The 25551-nt window shown below is 38.1% G+C and overlaps 1 protein-coding gene across 6 annotated transcripts in view; it reads left to right on the forward strand.

Moving 5' to 3' along the window:
* The window catches only part of PDE1C (phosphodiesterase 1C), a 200250-nt gene that overhangs the window by 82190 nt on the left and 92509 nt on the right, over window positions 1–25551 (forward strand). For 3 of the 6 annotated variants that reach the window (XM_086844064.1, XM_086844075.1, XM_086844083.1), the window contains one exon: window positions 7756–7782. The exons of the other annotated variants lie outside the window; for them this stretch is intronic. In XM_086844064.1, the coding sequence (XP_086700190.1) occupies window positions 7756–7782 (27 nt within the window). The remainder of the gene's footprint in view (window positions 1–7755; window positions 7783–25551) is intronic. 6 annotated transcript variants of the gene reach the window in all.

Here is a 25551-nt window from a genome sequence, read left to right on the forward strand (position 1 = left end):
ACAGCTCTGACACTACTGCTTGAATAAAAGTATTATATATAATACTGTCCAAGGTCAGTAGGGGGTTGCTTTTACACTAGCCTTGGGAGATAAGATCAAGCCATGGGTCGAGTTTGTAGTGCCAAATAATTCAAGTCAGTTGTATCCTTTTTATCTGCAGGAACAGATCTTAAGAGCAACTCCCTTCTTACAAGTCTCTCTTCCCCCTTCTTCTTTCCTCCTCTCTATTCTTGAATCCTGCTTTGCTAGGGAGTTGGTGCCTAGCACTCTGTGTCAAAAATGAAGGAATTTGGACTTGAGTGCAATTAAAGATCATCAGATCTCAAGACAGCACATAATATAATAACATTGTTAAACTCAGTCCACTCAGATCATATCCGTAACACCCATTTGTAATACTTCTAGGCTCTGCTGACTTTAAAAAATGGGTAGAAAAGAGATATCAACTCTCTTGAGCTTGTACTGCAGAAGAAATTCATGTCTGACTAGGATCACAGAGACTATTTTGTAAGAAGAATTTAAATTTATTGCCTTTCCAGCTTGATTAACATCTACTCAGTACACGTATTAGGCATGAAATGAGCAAATAGGAAACTGGTTTCTAAGCCACAGGTAAGAGCCTTACAGTGGTAAAAGGTCACAGCTAAGCAGAGGCAGAACAAGAAACATCAATTGATCATATGTCCTAATGATTGCAATAATTTTTTGGAGATGAAGCTGTTTCTTTTTTGTTGTTCTTTAGAAAACTTGGTAGTTAGATGTGAAATCCAATAGTCAGCCAGGTGAACTAAAGTTTATTAAAATAGTATTTTCCTTGGACAAAATCAGTCTGTATTTTCTTTGAATTATTTACATACATTATTTACTAATTGTGACCTGTTGTGTTTCTCACCTGTCTTGTTTCCATTTCTACTGAAATAATTCTGCTAGTTTCAGGTTGTGAGCACTTTTCTTTGTGTACCTCCACCACGCATACCCATTCTTCAGAGCACACAGGCTTTTCTAATCTACTTCAAACGAGACAAGTGACTGCCTCATCCTCTCATGATTTCAGGATGTCCTCATCCTGAAATTCAGGATAGTTCAGGGCCCAATTTAAAATTATTTCCCTTGTTTTTAAAAGTTCCACATAAACCCTCCATCAAATTTCAAGTATCAGCTGAAATTTTGCTTTCTTTCCTCACCCGCTTCTTACTGCTCCTTTTTCTCTGCTGTTAATAGACTCTGAGATTGTATTATTTTAAACTTAGCACAGTATTCTGATAAACAGCCCATGTGGCAGAAAAAAAAATATTTTTGGTTATTATTGACTGGAGTGTGGGTAAAGCAAGAAAGGATGTCATTCTGTTTAAATTAAAGAATTAAAAACCTGTCAGAAACTGATGACATTATACCATCAGTAAAGTCTGGTCATCTCAACATATTTCTGAGTCCTGGTCGGGGCTCCCATGGGATCCTGTGCTTTGCCTGATGCTGTAGTCTGTGCTGTGAGATTGGGGTTTTGTGAGTTGATTTATACTTGGTTATTAATATAGACTTTGGTAATGTAACATAAATGCATCTCTAATCCTGTGGTGATGATGATTATTTGGTAATGCACTGAGTGATTGAGAATGTTGAGCTGCTGGGAGAGAAGATTTTCAATTTATTTAAGTGATCCTGTCAGTCAACTGGATCTGAGCCTCCATCCGCCTCTCCTTTGGATGCACAGAGGGACATTGCCTACCCCCAGGATGAACTGCTATGCCACTACAATATGACCAGAGATAGCATACCTGAGCTTGCGAGCTGGGAAATGCTCTTAAATCCTTCTGTCTAAACATGGTCACCAAGGGAATATCTTGGGAATTCTGGACCCATGAGTTGGAAGGGCCTGAGGGCAAGAGCAGTAAATGTGATTTGTGGTTGGCTCTTAGAGAAAAAGATAGTGGAGGGATATAATTCAGAAAAAACCCATAGATTCACCAATGTGTAAAAAAGGAGCAGAAGAAAATCTTCCAGCTTTGACTTGTAGACAGACATTTTTCTCTTTTGGCAAATTTCATTGTTTATATACTGTTGGCTTGCTAAATTACAAAATAGGATTTTAGTAGTATTATCTTTACACCAATTTTAATATCAGAATCCCAGCTCTGGCAGGAAAGAAAGATAAAGGATTTGAGAGAATGTGTGTGTTATGTGATGGATATTTTGCTCCAGTAAGGTGGCTTTTTCTCTGTTTCCATATGAGTTGGTCATAGAAGCCTTGCAGGGAAGCAGAGGTTATTAGCCCTAGCTAATAGATGTAATAGATGTGAACTATAGATGTAGTGGAACTCCACTATTAAAGGAAATTATTGTGTGCTTTTGTTAACAGATGACAAACCTCCCACCTCGTATCTTACGCATGCTAATTATAAAGATTTTCAAATATAGGAGGAAAACCCCTTCTTTCTCCTTGAGCCTATGAACAACTAATTTTAAGTATGAGTTTGTGGCAACTGTTTTCCTAAACAATTGTTGTTCCTCTGAAGAAGTAGCTTCTGCAAAATGATCCTTTTCAGGCAGGAGGAACGTTCCCTTTTCTCTAATCATGCTTTACAGTGTCAGTGACAACACTAAGGGTATGGCAGGCAAGCTCTGATGAGGCTTGTCGTATCAGCTGAAGGAGTTAATGTGCTGACAGTTTTTCTTCTCTGCACAGTGGGCACTAAAGGAGTGTACTTCAGATGAGGCAGTACAAAATGCAGCATCTTTGCCAAAAGTCACCACTGTTGGCAGTTTAAGCCAAAAGGTTGAACTTTGCACTGAGGCAACTGATGCCCCGAAGTGTCCTCGTGTCTGCCAGCCAGACTGTGAGGGTGCAGACCTGGTGCAGGGTACTGCATACAAGGCAGCTGGTGGCAATAACTTTTCAAACCACTGCAGCAGATTAATTTTTTGCTAGACTATTGGTGCCCTAAAAAGTTGTTGCCCTCTTTTTCACTAAGAAACACAGATCCAGCCTGAAAACACATGATGTGCTAGATCCAGGCTTGTGTACTCTCAGCTGGTGGTACAAAAAGAGCACAGACCATCGAGTTTTAGGGACTTGAAAAGATCTACCTGGCTTACTAAACTGCTTTCACCAACTGTATGTACCCTCTGAACCTATTGCAATGGCCAAGCAAAACAAAACACATTAGATGAAGCCACTGTGAGTGCTGACTGTGAACTTCAGCCTAAAAATTGAGCCATTCCACCATCTCAGCAGGCTAAGGACATTCTTCTGGCACTTGTCATTCCTGAGCTGGAAAGTATCAATCCATTGAAAAGTGTCATCTGCATTCAAATGTATGTACCTTAGGCCATAAATCACACAATCCCCAGCTAGTGGCTTGAGTCTGATCACTGCAATGAAGGTAGGTAGAAGCCTGCAGAGGCTTTTTCCAAGGGCAGATACAGCCCCTAGTCTCTAGCAGATTGTGAGCAGGGCATGAGATTCTTATTAACTTTCAAATTTTAGTATAGATTTTCAAGCATGAAGCTAGGCAAAAATCCTCCTATTACTTCTGCAGCATCCAGTTTTATCCACATCCTGAAAAGATGCCATTAATACCAAACCCTGTGGAATGAATGTGGAATAATACCATATTAACCAAACCACTGTTATGAGTGAAAAAAATTAAATTTTAGATAATTTTTCAGAGGCTGTGTAGGAGTGAAATAGCAATTTGTATAGCTAGTTGATATTATGAGTTTTATATTATGTGGCAAAACCATGACAGCTGACAGAGTTACTTAATTCCCCCAACCCCTCTGTCCTTACTTCTCTCTGTACCTACTCAGTTGTATTAAATCACTCAACTGTCTCAGAAGACTAAAGTCTGAGAACATCACTACCAAATGCAGGCACAGACTTTTTGTGTTTATATTATATTCTTTTCATTTCCAGGTTCCTAGGTGCAGAAGAAAGGAAGGAGCTTTTTGCAAAAACTCAGATGTAGTGTTACTTGGGCTCAAGTCATGAATTGTTGTGCAAAACCCTGTATAGCTAAAACCACAACCATTAAGAGCTAACAAATTAATAGAAAAGTGTCTGAAGGGGAAATACAGGAAAAGCAATTTGGTTGAGGGTGCATTGGAAATAAATGGCAAAATTAGAAGCATAACCCTGAGAACAGACAACTTTGAAGAAGTTGATGAGCATCAAAGCAGAAAGAGAAATTTTTAATGTCTATTTATTTCAATGGGAATTGAGTGGCCATACAGCTGTAGCAAGCTACATCTTATTGATGATTAAATAACTTCAGAAATCTGTCCTAATTTTATTTTGGGCCAGCGTCATGTCTTTATTTCTCTGGCTACATGAAAGATTCATCCTCAGAAGAGGAGATACTGAAATAGTTGACTCAACATTCTTGTTAACTTTATGGTTTCTGAGTTAAAAAATTTCATCTTACCTACCACTTCAATTAAAAATACCTATTTTTAAGTGTCTTACTGCTTCTTTTTTTTTTTTTTTTTTTTTTTTTTTTCATTAGGCTATAGCAGCCTTCTTGGACTAGGACTGACTCACTTCATACTATACTCATGCAAGTGTAACTGCATAAAGTTCAGTGAAGTTATTTTTAGTTTATGCTGCTTGTATAGAGCCTACCTTGTATGAGTCACCTGCTAATTCTCTTCAGCATGAAAAAAACCCTGCTTTGCTCTACTTAATTTTTTTTAGTGTAAGCTAAATATAAACCTCTTAATAATATATTCCACAACCAGTAACAGGAATTAAATGGATGTGGCAGTATGAGCACAATGTGTGCCGTGAGAAAAGAAAGTGAACTCACACAGATTTGGTAATATCAATAAGCCTCTTTTCAGGCATGAGCACAGGATGGCCCACAGATGTGCGAAGCTGTAACATTACCTCCTTTAAATCTGTCTCATTCTTTCACTCCTGGGAAAGAGGTATAGCCTGGGTTTGTTCAAAAAACGAGGAGTCCCTTGGGCTTGACTGGAAATTTGCCTGTTTCCCAGTTTATCCTAGAGCATCTGCCAAAAGCAATTTTGTAGATAGTTCCTCTCTTCATAGATTCATTCTGGGGACATAAATCAAGACACAAGATATCGTGTCCCACTTTTTTTTTAATAAGCAACCAAACAAAACCCCTCATAACAAAAGAACCTCAAAAAACCAAACAAAAAATTGCAAACCCAACCAAACCTAAATCTACCCCACTCCAGTTTCCTCTTATTAATGCACACATGGTTGCTGATTCAAGCCAAGATGCTGGCTTTGGTATTAAAGAAGTTAACTTTCTAATTCCTTTGTTTCCAATTTCCCTTAATGGAAGGCATGTGTAAGTGGTGGTTTGTAACTATAAAGAAGAGAGATGTTGACACTGTGTTTCCAAAAACAAACAGAATCCTATATTTACAAACAGTTATATGTTATCAACACCATCTTTTTATAATGTGGTGAGTAGCATGTTAGACCTTGTTTTTTGAAATGCCGAAAATTTGAGCATACAGAATTTTTTCCTGAATATCAGAATTTGCTAATGGTGTTCCTTTTAAAGCATGTGCATGCAGTAGTGATTTTGGACCTATAAACAAGTGTTCGTCTAGTTATATTCTCTTCAAGTGTAAATTGCAAATTCAGTCAGTGCTTGGAAAAGCAGTCACTAACTTGGTCTGTATGAACCTTAACTGTGATTGGACTGCAGGTGTGGAAACAATAACTATTAAAAAAACCTGTGTATAAGTTTTAAAAATGTCTATGACTTCAACAAATTCTTTTATTCCTAGTACTGTCATCTGTGATAGTACAGCTTTCTAAGGTATTAAAAATATTCTTGAATGAAAGGAGTATTAAAGGTGTAACTGATCAGAAAAGTCGTGTTACTAATCAAATGCAAAGAACACCCTAAGACTGGAGTTAATGAATTTTATCTTTGCTCAAATGTCTGAAAGAGAAACACTTTATAACATTATATTAAAGTCACTAACCAATGAAGGGAAAAATAATTCTGACATGTTGGAATGAACCATAAGAGCCTGTCAGGGGAAAGAATTAAATTGAAAATAATTTCATTTTAACACTTAAACAAATTTGTATTTCTTGGGAATAAAACTTTTAATTAGTGTCAATTAGAATGGCCAATCAGATGAAGTATTTTTCAGGTTGTTTGGTTTTTTTTTGCCAGAAAACATAATGAAGTTCTGTGTTTGTCAGAGTATAAACTTCTTAATGTACATTCTTCAAAACAAAAGTTCTACTTTTCATCTTTCTGAAAGGAAAATGAAAAATTCTCATAGAATAAGATTTGTCCAGTTGGGTTTCTGCTTTTATGTGTCAACATTTTTAATGTCAGTAAGCTATAAACTGAATACTGCTATGAGTATTTGCTCTTTTACTCCTTTGCATCATTTCAAGTTTAAATAAGTAATCCTTCACACAGTAATTTGCAAATGAAATATTTTTTAAAGAAGCTATTTAGTATTTTTATGATTCCAACATGTTAAGAATATAGAAGTAGGTACAACCACAAGTAAAATTTTTATATATATTTGTTGGATGAAACATTTTACAGTCAGGAGACATTATTCATGGCTCTTGTAAGACAGAAAATATTTGTAAGGAAAGATATTCCTTGTTTGGGTTTTCTAGGCCCACACTAGCTACAATTTTCCTTGTACAGTAGTATCAGAAATGAAAAAATAAACTTGATGCTAATAGCCGTACACATATTTTAACAATATTATTTCAAATTGAAAATGTTGGAAATGTCTGCTAGTGTATTGCTAAGTAAAGGGCACACCTCATCAGAGTCTGCACTGAAACTTGTTTCAGTCACTTCTTGTGAATTAAAACATGGTTCATTTTATTTTAGAACATAAAAGCAGAGCTGAGTTCAAGTAAATTAATGCCCTGTTTTGCCAGCCTCTATGCAAAGCCTTTGCAAACAGCTGCAGAAACAGCAGCTCACAGACAACATACCTTGCTGATACACCCCTGATGCAGGTAACTGTATAGCCACACAGCTCTACAGAAAGGCATGTATTGCCTTTTTGTGTGTTGCCTTACTCTGTGCATTGGCAGCCTTTGTCATAGCCTGCTGTCGAAGACAAAATCCACCATGCTAAAAAGAGGTTTACAGCCTTTGCTGTAGTTGGTGTGGTGTAAAGTATTGGGGTAGAGAAGAGGTCCTGCTTATCTGCTCTTGCCCTTCCTAGTCCTGGGTTAGGGTCTTGTAAGGTAAGGTCTCAAGATAGGTGCAGTGAAGTGAAGCTCTGTGGAGTGGTAATTGGAGAACTTGGTAGGATCTAGACTTTATTTTTAGAGACATTGCTCCAAAAACCACTGGGGTTTTCCACTAAATGACAACAGCCAATATGGCTGGATACTTTTCATTACTCCATGTTAATGGGATCTCCACAGATCTTATCTTACTTATCTGTTGGATGAGAGACACAAACACTAAAACTACTAAGTAAATTTCTGACACTTGGACTTCCTGCTAAGTCAAAGTCATTTAGAATAAATAATTTTTTCCTAGTTGCAACAACCCTTTCTCACAAGAAAGGGCAGTACATTCAAACAAGGAAACACAATTTTTCCCCCTGAACTTAGTGGCAACTACCACTGGGTTTAGTAGAAGGGAATGGCTACATCAAGTTTGGGACAATCTTATGGCAGAAGTGACTTCATTAAATTGCTCCTGATTTCTGACCCTCTCCTTTTTCCTCCTTGCCTGTGAAGCCTTCTCATCTCAGTTCTGTTTTGTTCTTTTCCTGCAGGAGAAAATATAAGAAAACATCACAGAGGTAAGAGTAAATCACAGACAACTGGAAGGTATTTGTGAGTCATCTCTTTTTGGTAGGGGGTTTGAAAGAGGGTTTTCCTGTTACCAGGTTGGTGGTTTTTTTTTCTTTTTTCCCCCAGGGAAATGCCATTTTACTGATTGTTTCCCCCTTTGAAGGACCATCTTGTGCTGCTGCTGCTCCCAAACTCCTTTGCTACTAATGGTAGTCCTCCCCTCTGATGTTAGTGGTAGCTCTCTCTAATGAAGGATAGAAATATTTGTCATTGAAAGTGAAATCTTAATGAACATCACACCATTTCTTCTGCAAGATCTACTGGTTCTAAGTTGTATTCCTTGCTTATTCTGTAATAACAAAATGAATTGCAGTCTTGTAGAGTTACTAATAATCGGTGCCATTGCAGCAGACTGAAGGAAAATGTGAATCTTGTTAAGAATCCATATTACAGCCTCCAGATGTAGTTATCTTACTCCCTCCTTGTAGGAGACAGGCTCAGTTGGGGGTCTTTGACAGATAAGTTTTCTTGCTTTGGAACCCTTGAGCATGCTGGCAGATAAGCCAGTGCGATGCTTTGATCAGCCAAGGCATCACAGGCACCACCCCTGTTTGCTATCACCCTTTGCTGAAGATTATCACTCTAATGCAGCAATGACAGGACAGGGCATACGTGTGCTTGTGTGTCAGTGCCACAAAAAACTGAAGTGTGGTGGCTTGAGTCACAGACAAGATGGGTTTAAGCTATAAGAGTTTAGTGAAAAATACTGATATGGAGATTTCTGTGCTGATCTGTGTGAGAGGGCGTTGAGTAATGTGAGACACAAGAACAGGGAGAAGGTAAATATGCTCCCAGGTTTTTTCCTAAATATGGGGCTGATGCTGTAGTTTAGTTTACAGCTCTACTTTTCTCCCCATTTCCCTTGCTGATTGTTAGCTAATTATGAACATTTCTCTGACCACAAGTCTTCAGCTGCTGCAAGAAAATTGTTTCCCGAATAAATGATTGTAGTGTGTTTGTGTGTATCTGTGAGTGCCTTGGACTGCTTGCATTGTCAGTGTATTGCATTGAGTACTGTGTCTTATTTAGGTATCTTTTCTGAGTGCCTAACTGTGACATTAGCAATGTTTATATTCAGCATCTCTTTTCTAATGGGAGACTTTCTGTAAACCTTGGGAGATGTAAGTATGTTCTACAAGTCAAATACATTCTTGTATTGATAACATACAAAGAATACAAGATGGCAGTTTGTTTAAACATAGCATTACAGGGCTCAATTTTGTGCCCTGTGGGATTTTGTACTTTCTGGTTTTTTCTCTTACTGTTACACATGCCAGCTGCCTGCCTGTTGGTGTGCATCCTTGCAGCAATTTTACAAATGGGCTTTCATGACCTTCTGATGTCTAAAATGATGTTATCTCTGCAGAGGCCAAGAGGCCACTCCGGGGACCGACATATGGAATTGCTGAGCAGCTGCTCCAGATAACCTTGCCCAGTGGGTGCTGACTGCTGGCCCAGAGGGCTCTGTAGCACAAAGGACTAACTGTTATTTATGTCTAGGAACATTGTCATTGGCAGCACCTAGGGAAACTTAGATGGCTAGTAAGGTTCTGCCTTGAGTTTTCCACCTGCTGAGTGATTAAGTGTGATGCTAAATGGAAAACTGCACATACCTGATACAAAAGTATAATATCCATCAAAAAGAAGTGGTAGGACAGCAGTTCACTTAAAGTCTGCTTTTAAGTAACATCTGTTGAGTCGGTAATTCCAGCAATGTGCATAAACTGATGACATTGCTCATGTTTCCACCTTCATTTCTCACATTCATCTGTTGTAGGTTTTCTTTTTGCCTTTGATATGTTTTTTAAAAACCATCTTTGTGCTTCCTACATCACTGGTCTCTGAGGGTGTCTGACAGCTGAACTGAAATTATCTATTGCTTGCTTTTACATCTTCCTGTTGTGTCTGTTTGGGGAGTGTTATCATGTAAGAATGCCTACATGATAGCGGCAGCAGCTATACAGGAGAAACACTGCTGTCCTTTGTACCTCACTGTGAGTGTAAAGAAACAGTTTCTTCTGAATGCAGACCTGTTGGGTAGGAAAATCAAGTACATGTAAGAAAATAAATGAGGTATGCAAGAAAATGTAATGAGAAAGCTAAACTAAAATCTGAGTCGTCCTAAAAGTGTAATTAGAAATGACAGACAGTGACTTTTACATTGATCATTCTGTTAATTGGGTTGATTTGAATGCTTTTGTAACAATAATATATTGGTATGATTTTCTTTATAAACTTGGAAGTTTCACAGCTATCTAGACAACCCTAACGTCATTAGTCCCAAACTGATTTGCATCTGAACTACTGAATGTGATGTGGATTAATCACAGCAATACCAGAGAAGTGGGATATTTAATCTGAACTGAGGCCATTTTATTATTCTTCTGTCTAGTTCCCTTCAGTAAGTAAACAGTAGATAGCTTCCTATATAGTGACTGGAGAGGTTGTCAGCAAGAGGAAGAACTAGGCAGGAAGGCAAAGCTCTGAACTTCCAGGTCCTGAATTGGTAGGGGTTTTTTGTAGTTGTTGGGGTTTTTTGGTGTTTTTTGGTGTTTTTTTAGGGGTTTTTTTGAGCACCTGAGACCTCAGTCATGTTTGATTTGACTCTTAAGACTCATAGTTTTCCTGAAGACTGACAGCTGTTGGGCTGTCATATATTACTAGAAGATACTCAGCATCTTCATCTTCCTGGAACATTAAAAGGGAAAGGAGCATTTCAAGCAGTCCTTGGCAATCTCCTTCTAGGTTAGGTTCATCCCCTTGGATGAATTCAGCTACTGCAGCCAATTTGGCACTTCTAAAGGCTCACTAAAGTCCAATTTATCATCACAAAATTTGTCAGATAAATAATCTGTTTTAGTTTACATAGCATAAATTTTCCTCCAATAGATTTTTTTTTATTCCATCAGTAACACAGAATTTCATGTGTTGCTCTTTTAAGTTAGCTGCATGTTGGTTAATTGTACAGTTTAATTTTCTATTAAGATGCTAATGCTTCTTTTACAGTGACCTTATTTTAGATAAAAGCCAAGAAAAAGAAATTCTGATATTTTATCTGTCCATCATGGATGAATGAATTTCTTCCCCCTAAGTATTTTTTAATGTTTTACATAAAGTACAAAGTAGGAAAGGAAATATTAAAGGAAAAGCCATTGCTCAAACATTCTCACACCCTTCAGGGATTTGCATACACATGCCAGCTCAGACTTGAACTGCAAGGCCCAGAGTCCCTTCATGGGAGGCAGCTCCATAGAGCTGTTGGTGCCTCTTTTGATTCCTTGTTCACATGGTCTCAGGTGTGCTGCCTCCTTCTTCAGACTCGACAGTAGGTTTCCTGCAGCAGGCCAGCACAAGCTGGGTGCCTCCAGAGAGGGACCCAGAACACAGAAATCCATGGAAAATTATTCCCTTATGACTTATGCACCTGCCCCTCACATGTTCTTCATGTGCCTTGAATGCACCTCTCAGTCCAATAATAATTTTTTTTTTTTGGGGGTCTTCTAACATCTTACTGAGTTATTTCTCAAGTGTCCGTGCAGGGCAGGCCAATAACTCTTCATAACTTGTCAAGTTGCATCTTCTCCTGGTGGCTCTTGTCTCCTTATCTTCCAATTTGTGATTTTTGTCCACCTGGTTGCTGGCAGAGCCTAGGAAACTAAAAAAGCTCTAGACCTAGGATAAACATTACTTAGCAACAACCAAACCATCATGTCATCTATATTCTTCTCATACTAAAGCCAAGACACAGCACTATAGCAGCTACTAGAAAAATAACACAGAATGTTGACTATCCCCACTGAAAGCATACTCAGGCTGAGCAAGTGAGGCTAAGAAGACTAAATCCACACAGTATTATAAGCATGTATAACTCATTCTACTTCAAATGTACTTATGCTAAAGAAGTAGTATGTCTCAGCAGGAAATGTAACCAAAGGGTCTTTGAAATATGACTTTGGCCCTGAAAAAAACATCCTAATGGGCCCTGCAAAATACTAATGTGGTTTCTTAAAAATGACTGTACTCTGATTAAGAAAGATTGACATCTTCTCCAAAAGGATTTTGTTTTTTCTGCTTCAGACAATAAGACAGGAAACTCATAAGCAAAGATGGTTCCCATCCCTCTCTGTATTTCTTATTCTTTCTCATCTATGTATGTGCTTCTTAGTTCCAGTTTGCTTCAGCATTTAGTTAATATGTTCCTGGAGAAATGTATTTATGCTCGTGCAAGGCACAAGAGACAAAACCATAAATGTAATGGTGTTGCTTACAAAATAGGTGGAAAAGTGTATTTGCCCCCAAATTTAGTTGGTAATCATCAGGGTTGCTTATGCTGACACCTCTGTAGGTTAAAACAATCCACTGTCACTGTTCACAAATATTATTGCCTTGCAAGTCTCATTCTAAGCAACCTTTAAGTTTTGACATTTACTTCCTGTGAGGAAAACTCTGTGCTGGGATTAATCTCATCCTTTAGTGCTATTAGGGACACTAAAGAGATCTTTATTGGAATGAAGCATCGGTGCTCTCTCAAACTGATTGTCTGAGTAAGGACATTATCACAGAATGAATAAAATTGAAAGGAACCACAGTGGGTCATCTGGCCCAACTTCCCTGCTCAAGCAGGGTTATCTTAGAGTACATAGCAAAGGATTGTGTCCAGTACCATAATTTTTCCCAAAATCTGCCTGAGGGGAAAAAAGAAGAGTAAAACCTCAACATAAAAAATCCACACAACATCGTTGGAAATGAATGTACCAAAATATGTCTAACAAACAGGCCTTTCACCATCTTGGTAATCCTCCTTCGGACCTTTTCTCATACCTTATGTTTTTCTTATATTGCGGTGCCTAAAACAGAATTGCTTGTCACTGTGTGTAGCTGAAGTATATTTGCAAATTGGATTTTACTGAACAATCAAACTTCTTATAGATGCTACAGAGACAATATAGACTATCAGGACAAATGTATTTTTTAAATGTCTTCCTGTAATGGGGAGTAGAAAATCTGTGTGTGAATACAGGTTCGTAGTCAAAGAAGGGAAGGAAGAAGTGAATGGGCAGTACTGGGAAAACAAAAGTGAATTACGGGGATGTTCAGCTTTGTTTCACAATATGAAAAAAAGTCCAGGTTGCAATTAAGACTACTGAGTGGTTTATAGAAAATCACCTTGATGACTTAAGCAGTTTCCCAACTTAGATCTGTATCACATGAGGAGTACCAAGCTGTGATGCTTTTCCTAGATGAGGAAACAATGGGTTCAGTGCATCTTATATATTTTTGTACTGTGTTTTCAAAAGTCTTTAAGAGTACTCTCCAATGCAAGGGGAAACAGAACTCTTGGCTGGCTAATCCATAGAGACTTAATGTGCTCTGTCTTCTCCAATTGTTTACAACTTGTTAGCTAATATCTATATATTTTCATTCTGTTATTTGAAAACCATTTTCTTTCAAATTATTTCTGTAGCATTACCAGATCTTTTAAGTCTGTTTTGGACATGGATTTCAACAATGGATGTTAAGGAGACACTGGCACAATTTTTTCTGGGAAAGGCCAGAAACTTCTATGTCCAAAAAATACCTTTTGTACAAGTGTAATGATCACCACCTTCCCACAAAGTGGAAGAATGAAAAAGAAAATAAGTGAATGTTGATTAAAACCTTTTATGGCTAGGAGTGATTATTTTTTAAGAACTGGTGTTCTTAAAGTGGAGCTTTTAGAAGGAGAACTGTGCTATAGATATTTTCTCAGGTCAAAATGCAGTTCTGTCACTGTATCAGAGACCACGTGGCAGTTTTCTCTCACAACAAATATGCATGGTAAGAAAGCTTCCAGGGAATAATTTTCTCAGAAATGTTTTCATTATACATTTACAGTCATCAGTGAAACTAATGGTGAATGAAGAATCTATTAAGCTGATTTACCTCTTGCCCTTCAAATAAGTTAATTGTATTCCTTCACACTTTTCTAAGCCATGCTAGAGCACACTCTGTAGACAGCACACAGCCGGTTTTGTAGTGTATCAATACAGCTTGGTGGCTATTCAGAACCTCTAATTTATTAAAATAATGCTCGGTGATACCAGTTTAACAAGTGTCACAGAACACAGGAATAGTCTTGGAAGGACTTGGTAGTATTATGACAGAATCCTGTCCAAATGATACAGGTGTAATAAAAAGGGAAAAACAACTCAGACAACTAAGTAGATTATAAAATACACTGACTGTGTAGGTCTTCAAAAGATCAAAGAACTTGAACTTAGTGCCCTGAATGGAAATATGTGCTTGTTTTATACTTGCAGTGGTTCTGTTTTTTCAAAGAGAAACATCATGTCTGAATTATTGCAGACAATAATATGCTACAGACCTTGCTAAAGGAAGTTATGTTTGGTCTTTCTGGAAAAATACATTTGTAAAAAGGTATTGCAGATTGGGTGTCATGACCTTGACTTAAAGTCATATTTTTCCTTTGCTTTGTTTTATATGTTTAATATTGCAGTTCTCCTATTTGTTAGTTTGGGTGTAATCAACACCAGGTTTGCAGATTTGTGTGTGTAGAAAATCATGACGTAAAAAGCCAGTGTCCACAAAGAGGACACAAGAGTCCTGAAACTTTATTTGAGTATAGGGAGAGAGTCCACTAGGCAAAAATTCCATGGGGTCTCTTTTGAGTTTTTGGAGAATTCGGCCTCCTCTTATCCTCAGGTTCCAGCTGCATGTTGCACTCTTCCTTTATCTATTGGTTGAGGTGCTAGGAAGGTACAGCCTTCCTGAACCACCAACTATGCGTTCCCCTGTGAACATGTATCCCACCCTCATCATGCACTTTATGACCATTAAAATTAACTTTAAGCCCACCCTGGGCAGAGAAGTTAATATTCATAAATCTATTAAGCCTGTGTATTTTTCCCTAAAATTCAGAAGTTCAGAATGTGCCCAGTTCTACAACAAATTTGGGGGGCTTAATGTTCATAAAGATCCCCACACCCATTCTTCCAGAATCTGATTGGTCCTTTCAGATCTAGCCATTTGTGAAGACATTAACACCCTTTTCTCCTATCAATTTGTACAACATTTCCCATTTAGGCTTTTGAGTTGATTGTCAAATGCCTAATTCATGTTAACTGTGTGCAGCCAACAGTTAGACTAGCATTTTTGAGAATGTAGATCACAGTTGAGGAACACACCTAATGCAATTTCAGTGTGCAAGTGGCAGGTGGTGCCCTGGGTATGGGAAATGGCAGGAGCCCACGGCAATGAGCTGTGAACTGGTGCTGACCCTTTGCCTTACAAAGGTTATGGGGACCTCTTGCACCAGGTGGCCAGCTTACCCAATGAACAATGAGAAAACCCCAGACCAAACATCACCATTGCACCAAGGTACGGGGTGAAAAGAGAATGTAAGAGGTGGGTCCATAGAATGTAAGGGTACAAATCCCTAGGATTTTTCATGGCTGGCTCCTCCTAAATTCATGCTGGCTGGGTCTGATCCCCAGGCCATCCTGTAGATGCCATATGTTTGCACTCAAGAGGAACTGTTGCATAACGTTTCTGGGCACTGAGGTCAGGCTGACTGGCCTGTTGTTTCCTGCACTCTCCTTTTGGCTCTTCCCGTGGATAGGTATCATATTTGATAAAATTCCAGTCATCTGGGACCTCCCTGGGTAGCCAAGACTGATGATAAATGATGACAAAGAGCAGCTTAGTGAACTCTTCTGACAGCTCCCTCATCACCCCAGGAATGATCCCATCTAGTCCCATGGACTTGTGAGCACCAAAGTGGCTCATCAGGTCATTAACTGCTTCCTTCTGGAACACATGGGATCCATTCTGCTCCCTGTCTGGCTCTACCAGCTTAGGAGGCCAGTTGTCCTGGGGGTAACCAGTCTTACTATTGAAGACTGAGACAAAGAAGGCATTAAGTACTTCATCCTTCTTTGGTGATTACATTCCCTGCTGCATACAACAAAGAATAGAGGTTTTCCTTGCCTCTCCTTTTGCCATAATGTATTTATAAAAACACTTTTTATTATCATTTACAGACGTGGCCAGATTGAGATCTGATTGAATAGTTTTCTTTTTGCCTGATCTAATGACATCCTTTAACACTTCCTGAGCTGCCTATTCCTTTTTCCAAAGATGATACACCTTCTTTCTTACCTTGAGTTTCTGTAAAAGCTCCCAGCTCAGCCAAGCCAGTCTTATTCCCAGCTGACTCACCTTTTGGCACCTAGGGAAGGCCTGCTCTTTTGCCTTGAAGATTTCTTTCTGAAAGTATGTTCAGCCTTCCTGATCCCTCTTATTTAAAGGCTGCTTCCCTGAGGACTTTCTAAATCAGTGTCCTGTACAGGTTGAAGTCCACCCCCTGAAAGTCCAGGTTTTACAGATGTCCCCTCCGTACATCACCAAATATTGAAAACTCTATCATTTTATGGTCTCTCTGCCCAAGACAACCTTCAAACACATCTTCCACCAGACCATGTCTGTAAACAGAAGGTCTAATGGGGCACCACCTCCAGTATACTTAGCTGCGACAGGAAGTTACCTTACTCACACTGACAAGTAATGCAGAGGTAATATGGTTTTGTGAGTACTGTATTTCAAGAAAATGAATACAAAGAGGAGGAGTGCATGGCAGGGTAGTTCTGTATTCCATATATGAGACATTGATTCTCTCGCTGCATTGAGCAATCAAGTCTCATAGCCTTTGGCTTAATGAATTGGGACTTTCAGCTCTGGTCCATTATAATTTTTCCTGCTGTTTATTTGTCTTGATGTTTAACTGTGGTTGTTCCTGTGCTGTTACAAAAGTGAATAGATATTGCAAGGTGTTTTTTTTTATTTTTATAGATCTTCCTCCAAAAGTGAACAGATCAAGGAGAGAAGATGGACTGGCCATGCTCTTTAAATTGCAATCCCTTTGTTGCTTCTATATAGTTGTAGTGCAGGAGATTTATAGCATTTTTTGGGCTTCAAGTGCTTACTATTCTAGGATAACACTGAGCCTTACCTACTTCTGGATTCTTGCAAATATTGTTATTAATACCTTGGCCTTTGCAGTAAAACTGTGGCATGGGTGCAAGGCAGGTTTGTAATTTTTCAGTACACTGCCATGACACAGAACAGTCTTGCAGCAGTGAAACAAGGCAAAATGCTGTTTTCAAACTTTTTCACCTACATCAGCTGCAGCCTGTTTCTAGTTTATTACTTCTGACTACATTGGAGTACATGCAAATTCTCTTAATATAATCATATTGGTTTAAAAGGACCTCCTGTCAGGGCAAAATAATATTTTTTGGGACAGTCCTGTGAAAGGAAAGAGGGAAGACTTGGAGGATACTGGCTGGGTGGTTAAGTTACTCAGATGGCATAATAGAAACTCAAGTTCAAGTATCTTCACTAGTTGCCATTTCACCACTGAGCTTTTCTAGCTCTTGTACAAAAATTGTTACATCAAATATGTATCAATCTGAAATACGGGCTATAAATATTCTTCAGAATGTAATTTCTTCTGGAGTGCAGTGCCAATAATGGAAGCAATAAGCATAAAACCCACCTAGATATCCATTTGTGCTGGCAGAAATAATGGAATCAATTTTGTGAGGACTTTTTCAAATCACTAGCTGCAAAATTCCTTTTTTTGTTGTCTCTAGGCTTTCCCAGACATCTAGTCACACACAGAATCACATAATAGAATCCTAGAATGACTTGGATTTGAAGGGACCTTAAAGATCATCTACTTCTCTGCCATGGTTGGGACCCTTTCCACTAGAACAGGTGTTTCAAAACCCCATTCAACCTGGCCTTGAACCCTTCCATGGAGGAGAATCCACAGCTTCTTTGGGCTGATACTGTTGATACTTTGGTTTGATACTGTTCCAGTATCTCACCACTTGCACAGTAAAGAGTTTCCTCCTAACCTCTAATCTCCTGTCTTTTAGTTTAGAGCTGTTCTTCCTTGTCCTATCACTATCAGTGATACACTGAAGCGGTGCCTGCCCAGGCTTTTGCAACATACTGATACGAATAAGTAGGAAAAAAAAAATATTCCTTTTTGATTAGTCATATCGTGCCTGAGCTTTTGTCTTGCAAGTAGTTCATAGGTTAAAGAACTCTTAATTTGTGCCTTGCCTTTTGTCCCTTTTTGCATGGGGATGCTCACTGCAAACAGAATTTGTGGAAGGACAAGCTTTGCTTAGTGTGCAGAGATAGTCGGAAAGCAAGTGGATGATGGGACATAATATTTAAAAGATTGAAACTGTGGGCCTCCTGCCTTGTAAATATAGCATTTTATAGAAACTCTGCATATAAAAAAGTAGAGCAGCAGGAAGAGGATTCTACTGTTTGGTGGAAAAAAAAACAAACAAAAAACCCAACCAATCAAAAGAAACCCCTAAACAAAACAAAATAAAAACCACCACCACAACAACAACCAAAGCCAAAAGCCCCTCCCAAAAAATTCAAACAAAAAAACACCCCCTGTGCAAAAAAATCTAACCCAGAGAAAATTTTGTCAAGGTGAGAGAAATCAGAGTAAATATTTCTGTGTCTAAAAGTGCTGTAAGAAAGCCAGATTAGTGCAGAAGTGAATGAGAAACAGCAAGATGATATTGAACAGATGTTAATTTTATGTTAAGGAATAAAATCTCAGTGTGAGATTGGAACCATACTGTTTGTTAAAATCTTTTAAGGTGATGATGAAGTATATTTATTTTCTTTTTTTAAAAAAAATCTGTCAGAGTAAGACTAATTTTTTGTATTTTTTTCCCTTTTCGGTATACAGGATTATTAGAGAAAATTAACTCCTCTTCAGTAACTGTGCATGTAATAATTTGTTGTCATTCAGATATGAATTTTATTCAGCTGAGTGATTTTTAAAACACATGTGAGTGAATTCCAAAAGGAAATGTATTTCTCCAGATTGATCTAAATAATGTGGGGTTTTTTTTCTGTTGGAGAAAAGAGAAATAATTGACGAGCAAAAAAAGACTGGCACGCTGTTGGAAATCACAAATGATCCTACACTACTTTGATTTAATTGTAGTGCCTGCAAACATTTTCATTAAAACCCTTTTGAGAGAAAGAAGCAGTCTCGGGGTCGAATATCTCATGTATCTCATTATCCAATGCTGGTTGGTAGATGGATGATATGAAAAGAGAGAAAACTGAGGCCAAGGGAAGAAGAGGGCAAGATGAATAGGAAAAGTCATGTTTTTGAATGTTTAACTAATCTTTCTCATTGGTAGTAGATTTCTGGATGTTTTAGATGAATTCAGTAATTTGGGCTTGATGGATTGATTGTATTACAAAGTACTTGGAAATTTCTATTAACTCCAGAAAATGACCATGGAAATACTTTTTTATGTTTCTAATATTCTGTGGCTTTGAATGAGATTGAGTTTGTCTCATTTAGGCTACCTTCCACCTTGATACTTGTGTAATCCTATCTCTGCATAAAGGGAGTGCAGAGTGGAGCATCTTCCAAACACAGCAGAATGGCAGAACCTGGCTCTTGCCTTTTACACGCTTTGGTTTCTGTTTAGGGTTTTGATGTGTGATTTTGTTAGGTGCTCATTGCTGCCAATTCAAATTATGTCACAGCATGGTCTTTGGGAAGAGAGGGGGAATAGTTATTCAACCTATTTTTGGTATGAATTGTCATTAGATGCTTGTAATCAGATTTCATCCACTTTGAAAGGTGGATTATGAAGAATAATTTTGCACAGTGAAAGTTTGATAGGTATGCAGATATTCTAGCAATTTTCTTTGGGATACATTTGGATTTGTTACATCTTTGGGATGTATCAAATGAAATATTTACCTGACCAACAGTCTCAATGTTTTGGAGGGAGGTGACTGCTAAAATAGTAGACAAGTATTAGTGACATTAGGTTGTACTGATCTGGACAAAATACCATATGTAACTGCAATGTTAATCGCCCGTGTAGTAACAAGTAGGAAGGAGAGGCAGTATATTTTAATGGACAAAAAGGTGACAGAGAATTAAGAACACATAACAAGTCTGTTGTGAGGTACATTTCTCTACTCGTATCTCTTTGTCCATCTGTTACAGCTGCAAAAACATTACTTCCACATTCCAGAATAATCAGGTAGTAGAGGGGTAGGCCATTTCTTTTTGGCATGGAAATAGTTACTAGGCAGAGCAGCAGGGCCTGGAGCTGCTGATTAATCTCTTCAGCTCACATTCTTAATGTTGGGAATGTCACTCTCTGTGATCTCCTTGAGTCTGTCATGTTGTTTTGTGCTCATGTTTCTGAGATCAAATTAAAAATACAGTGACTGATAACAGCTGAATGAGTGGTTTTTGAAAACATTTCAGCCCTCTCTGAGGGACATTGATTCTTTATCTCAGGATGCTTTTTTTTCCATTATTGCCAACATATTGTAGGGAACCCCTCCAAATTAAGCTGTCTAGTGGAAAATCCGTGCATGTTTGAAAGGATTGGTTAGAGGCCTAGGATCCAGGAAAAGCTCACCTATGAAATGAACTTCCTCCACTCTTCTTGTCTTCTCAAAATTGTAGAAGAGTTGTTGCTATGTAATCTCAGTGTTCACTTGTAGAGAATGACTTTTTGGGAGCCATGTAGTGCATAGATGTGTATGTGTTATTTTCTCTCATCCACTCTATTGAACTTGGCAGCTAAGTTTGGGGTTTTCTTCTCAAACCCTGAAATTTTAAAGCTTTTAAATGTTTCAGAAAAAAAATAGTTTAAAATATAAGTTTTCATAAATGTACTAGACAAGTTTGTTTTTTTTTTTAAAATTTTCATGCATTTGTGGGCAGAAATCATGGGCATGTTGAGGAGAGAAAATAAAAAGCAAATAAGCTTTCTGCTTAAGTCAGTTTTACAAAATTTGCATGTGACTCATTTTAGGGTTGCCGGTAGCATCTGTGCTTAACATCCAATTTGTGTTCTGTTGTGCTAGAGGTGTTTAAAAATGACCTTGTAAAGCCTGCCCAGCTTGTCTAGCATTGTCACAGCTGGACAAGGCACTGACATGGCTCAGGAAAAGGGCAAGGTTGGGGGAAGGGTAATAGAAGTGGCTGCATGTAAACAGTTTTCAGGCCAGACAGTGAGCCTGTCATGTGTACATATGTTGCAGTTTCATGTTCATGCTAAGTGAGGTGAAATTTGGAGGCACACCATACCTCATTTTTCTTCAGTTTTGCAGCTTAACTGTAGATGAAATCTGTAGGCATAATAAGAATGGTTTATGGCATTAATATCTGTTATGAGAGTTTTTTACATGTGGGTATCTGCCACTGACTACACTGAAGAGAGATTTTGCATAGATACAGATGACCTGTTTTAAGACAGAAGTTCTTGTTTTAATTTGTGATGAGTAGAGGAAGTTGATTCTGGTGCAATGCAAAAACAAACTGTATGTGTGAGAACATGTTTTATAACAGCAAGTATAGTTTATAATGGGTTGTAAAGGGAAATTTCACATCTTATACAACAAAATAGTTCTTATATGCATAGAAGACAAAAGGTGATGCTTAGATATCAAAAGAGCAAACATTGCTTTGATAATTAGAATCCCTGTGAACTAATATCACTCAGATCCACACATTTTTTTTCATATTTTTAAGGAACCTCTTAGTGCTGCTATCTTGCATATGACTTTTTGTCTTTTTAGATGCCTGACCAAACAGCAACTGAACACGGAAACAACTATTTACACTGGATATATGTATATATATGTATATGTATCTTCTATACTGCAGAGGTTAACTACTCTAGTTAAAAAAAGGCTTTGTTTATTTTTCACGAACAATTTTATTTGAAGCAGAGTAATAAAAAGGCAGATTTTGCATTTAAAAGTTCTTCTCTTCCCATCAATGGCATATATATAGCTGGTAAACAAAAGTGCAAGGACAGATCACATCATATCCATAGTTTTATGTATATCTCATGTGAAGTTTGCACAATTTAGGAATTACTTCTAAATTATTTTAAAGGTCATTAATAAGCATGTCTTTTAATCCTACAACTTCTGTTGAGGTTTCAGTCTGCTACATTTAACATCCTTAGTTATTAATAGCAGGGTAAGGGTAGGGCTAGCTTTGTGAGTTTATCTATTTTTCCATTTAAAAAAATGGATTTTGGGCTAAATGTATTTTAACAAAAAATGTCTTGTTTGCTGTGGAAAATAGGAAATAGTCCTAGCATATACCATATTTTCTTTGATGGGATGTTTATATAATGTTTTGTCAACACTATGATGTATTCTTCCATGCTTTATTCAGACTAGATTTTATACCAGTTTCTTAGCATATTTGGTTACAGTGAATGTTTCTCAAAGTTATTTCTTATTATTTTCTGAGAAACAAATATGCTCTTGGATGATTCACTACAGCTTGTAACATAAAAAAGATCAAAAATACTTTTGCTGGGTTTAATTTGTTACATTTTATGAATCCTCTTTTCTCACATAAATAGTGTTATGATTACAGCTCTGTTTCTCTGTCTTTACAGGCTGTGTTGCTACTGCTGACCTCTTTTTAATTGTCCATGCCAAATAATTCAGAGAGGCTGTGAAAGATGAAAGAATAATATGAATAAATGTTGTGCAGCTGTGAACATTTCATGCTCAGAGGAGTCCTAAGGCTTCTGTTTAGACAAATGGTATTCTGAAAGCAATCACTTCTTCTTTTTGCCAACACCCAATTCTGGGAGGTACCAAATAGCACTCTGATGCTGCTGGGATCAGCCTATATGGTGCCATATGCCAGCCAATTATCCCAGTGTCATTAGGCACAGAACGAGTGTTTCCCACATGTTCAGATCATGCAATTAGCTTGCTTATGTGCAGAACTGCAACATAGCAAACAAAAGTCAGAGGCTAGGTGTAGCTTGTCCAGTCGACTTGCATTTTGCCAGGAAATGGCAGCTATACTGATGGTGGCTGCCACAACTAGGAGTGGAAGCTCCTCTCACTGCTGGTCTATGTGTCCCAGACTCACAGAAAAATTTTTATTGAAAGTGATATTTGTAAGCCATGCATTCCAAACTCATGGCCATATCTCTTACTCCCCCAAAATGTGATGTCATCCACAAACTCAGAAAGGATGGTTGCATCTAATAATCCAAATCACTGATAATGATCTTGAAGAGCATTACCATCATCACCACGCTCTTGGTGTCTTGGGTTTAGCCATGCCTATGCTGCATTCAGAATGGACTAATTTCTCCTCCTGAGTGAATTTAGAGCCTGTTTTGGGAGAAGTATATCATGGCAGCTGAACGGACTTGCTTAATACCCAAATTTAAAGGTAGTTCAGGTAGATCTGCTGTAGCATGAAAACACACACAGCAGGAGTTGGGGTTTGATGCATAGGAACTAGAAAAACGTAGTGCTTTGCTGAGACAGACTGGTATTTTTGAGTAATACTCATATTTTTTTTCTTCTGAGTGTTTTTTTTTTCCTTGTCTCCCTTGGAACATCACCTAGCTTTATGGGGAAGGGAGAGGACCTAAGGGATCCTCCTTTAATACTACTGTCCATATTAGAGGAGAGGATTACAATTTGTAGAAGTTGTAGCTGGATGACTCTGAGGTGCAGAAAGAGGAAAATAGAAACACTAGTGTAGGGATGCAAACTCTGAAATACAATCTCTGTCAGTGGATCCTAAGTCTTGCCTCAGGGATTGTTCTACACTCAGCCTCATGTTTGTGGAGTTTTCTGCTTAAAGGGATTTCTGGCAGAAAAAGCTGAACACATTTTGATCTTTGCTTGCCTCCATGTTCCAAGTGTGGATATAGAAAAGTTCTCTGCGATTCACTTAAAAGTTGCAGCAAAATTTAGCCTGAGATGAAATAAAAGTCTGAAACCAGTAATAAGTGTTTGGTAAACTATGAAAGAAAGGCAAGCCTTCCAGGCCACCAACTAAAATCAGCATGAGAAGAGAGAGGAGTTCTTGTAGAGAATGCTTTGAAGAGCTACAGAATCACAGAAAGGGTAAGGCTGGAAAGGGCCACAGTAGGCCATCTGGTCCCTGCTTAAGCATGGTTATCCTAGAGCACATTGCGCAGAATTGCATCCAGACAGTTCTTGAATGTTTCCAGTGAGGAAGACTCTCCAACCTCTCTGGGCAATCTATTCCAGTGCATGGTCACCAGCACTCCTCATATTCAAGGGGGACTTCCTGTGCATTAGTTTCTGCCTGTTGTCTTTTGTCCCACTGCTTGACATCACCAAGAAGAGCTTTGTTCCGTTCTTTTGATACCCTCCCTTCAGATGCTTCTATACATTCATGAGGTCCCCTCTCAGTCATGTCTTCTCAACTCTGAACAGGCCCAGCTCTCTCACCCTATTGTGGTAAGAGAGATGCTCCAGTCCCTTAATCATCTTTATTGCTTGCCACTGGACTGACTTCAGGACCCTTATGTCTCTTGTACTGAGGAGCCCAGAACTGGACATAGCACTTCAGATGTGGCCTCATCAGGGCTGAGTCAAGGGGCACTATCACCTCCCTCCTCCTGCTGGCAATGCTCACAACTGTGATTCCCATGCAGCCTGCAGCCTCTTCTTGATCCCTATAAGGCCATTCCTGTAAGAGTGATAGTCCTTGTGCGTCCCTTCCAGTTCAGAATATTCTGTGATTCTGAGTGATACTCCAGAGATGTAGGTGTTATTGCTAGGTGGTAGGTGTTTTCATTCCTATTTAATATGTAGTTGTTGAGAATAAAGCCACTTAGGTGACAGAAGCTACAAAAAATATTTAAGTGACCTTAAAATTCTAGCCTACAGTGACACAGAAAATACACTAAAATTTAAATAGTTCATATAGTTTACTATATTTTTTTATAGTTTATATGATTCAGATCATATACCTGATCTCTGCTTTGTGTCAGTGATATTTTTATCTGATCTAATTCCCATAGAACAAACTGTCTGTTCTCTCCTTGTGCTTCTGACTTAAGGCAGCTTCTGGAGCAACAGGAGAAAGGTTGTAAAAAACTTGTGCTTCTATTGTATTTTCCTATTTTGTTACCGTAATTAACCTTGTATAGTATCCTTTACAGTCAATGCAATTGTATTTACTCTAGCTTTTGAGAGATTATATATTCAGAGATATTTCCTCTATTTAAAATGAAGAAACTAGAATAAGGCTTGCATTTTTTGAGTGATTTCATTGTACCTTTCAGTAAAATTCAAGGCTGGCCTACTGTAGAACTCTCAGAAATGGTATCTTATGCAAGTACCAGCATGTCTGCTGTTGAACTCAGCACAGCTACTTTTGAAAGAATAAGCTAGGTTTTCCACCAAACTAGACAATTGTGAAAAATACAGAGAAAGCAAAGTACTACTACACTTCAAAAATGCACATAGTAAAATAATTTTTCTTTTTATTGCTAAATGAAGTTTACTGCATTTATGCTATACTATAAGTATGCTACATTTGTGCTGCTTCTTGTCAATACAAGGTCATGTGCTGTGTCAATGAACTGAGAATAAGGTCAAAGATGAGTGTTCATCCAGTCTTTAGCCTGTGAAAATACATGCATTTACAAGAAATTGTGATTCCTAAATAAAATAGGAATGGAACAATATGTATACTATCTTCTAAATTATTGAATTACATAACTTTGTGAGTGGTTTTAGGGGCTAATTTGGGATTGTAAACTAGAATAATTAATAGGAAAAGCAAATTGAAAGGAAGAAAACGGAAGGCTTGAGTAGACGCTATAACA

The sequence above is a fragment of the Cyanistes caeruleus genome, chromosome 1 (genome assembly GCF_971803275.1).
Source record: "Cyanistes caeruleus chromosome 1, bCyaCae1.hap1.1, whole genome shotgun sequence".
Taxonomy (NCBI): domain Eukaryota; kingdom Metazoa; phylum Chordata; class Aves; order Passeriformes; family Paridae; genus Cyanistes; species Cyanistes caeruleus.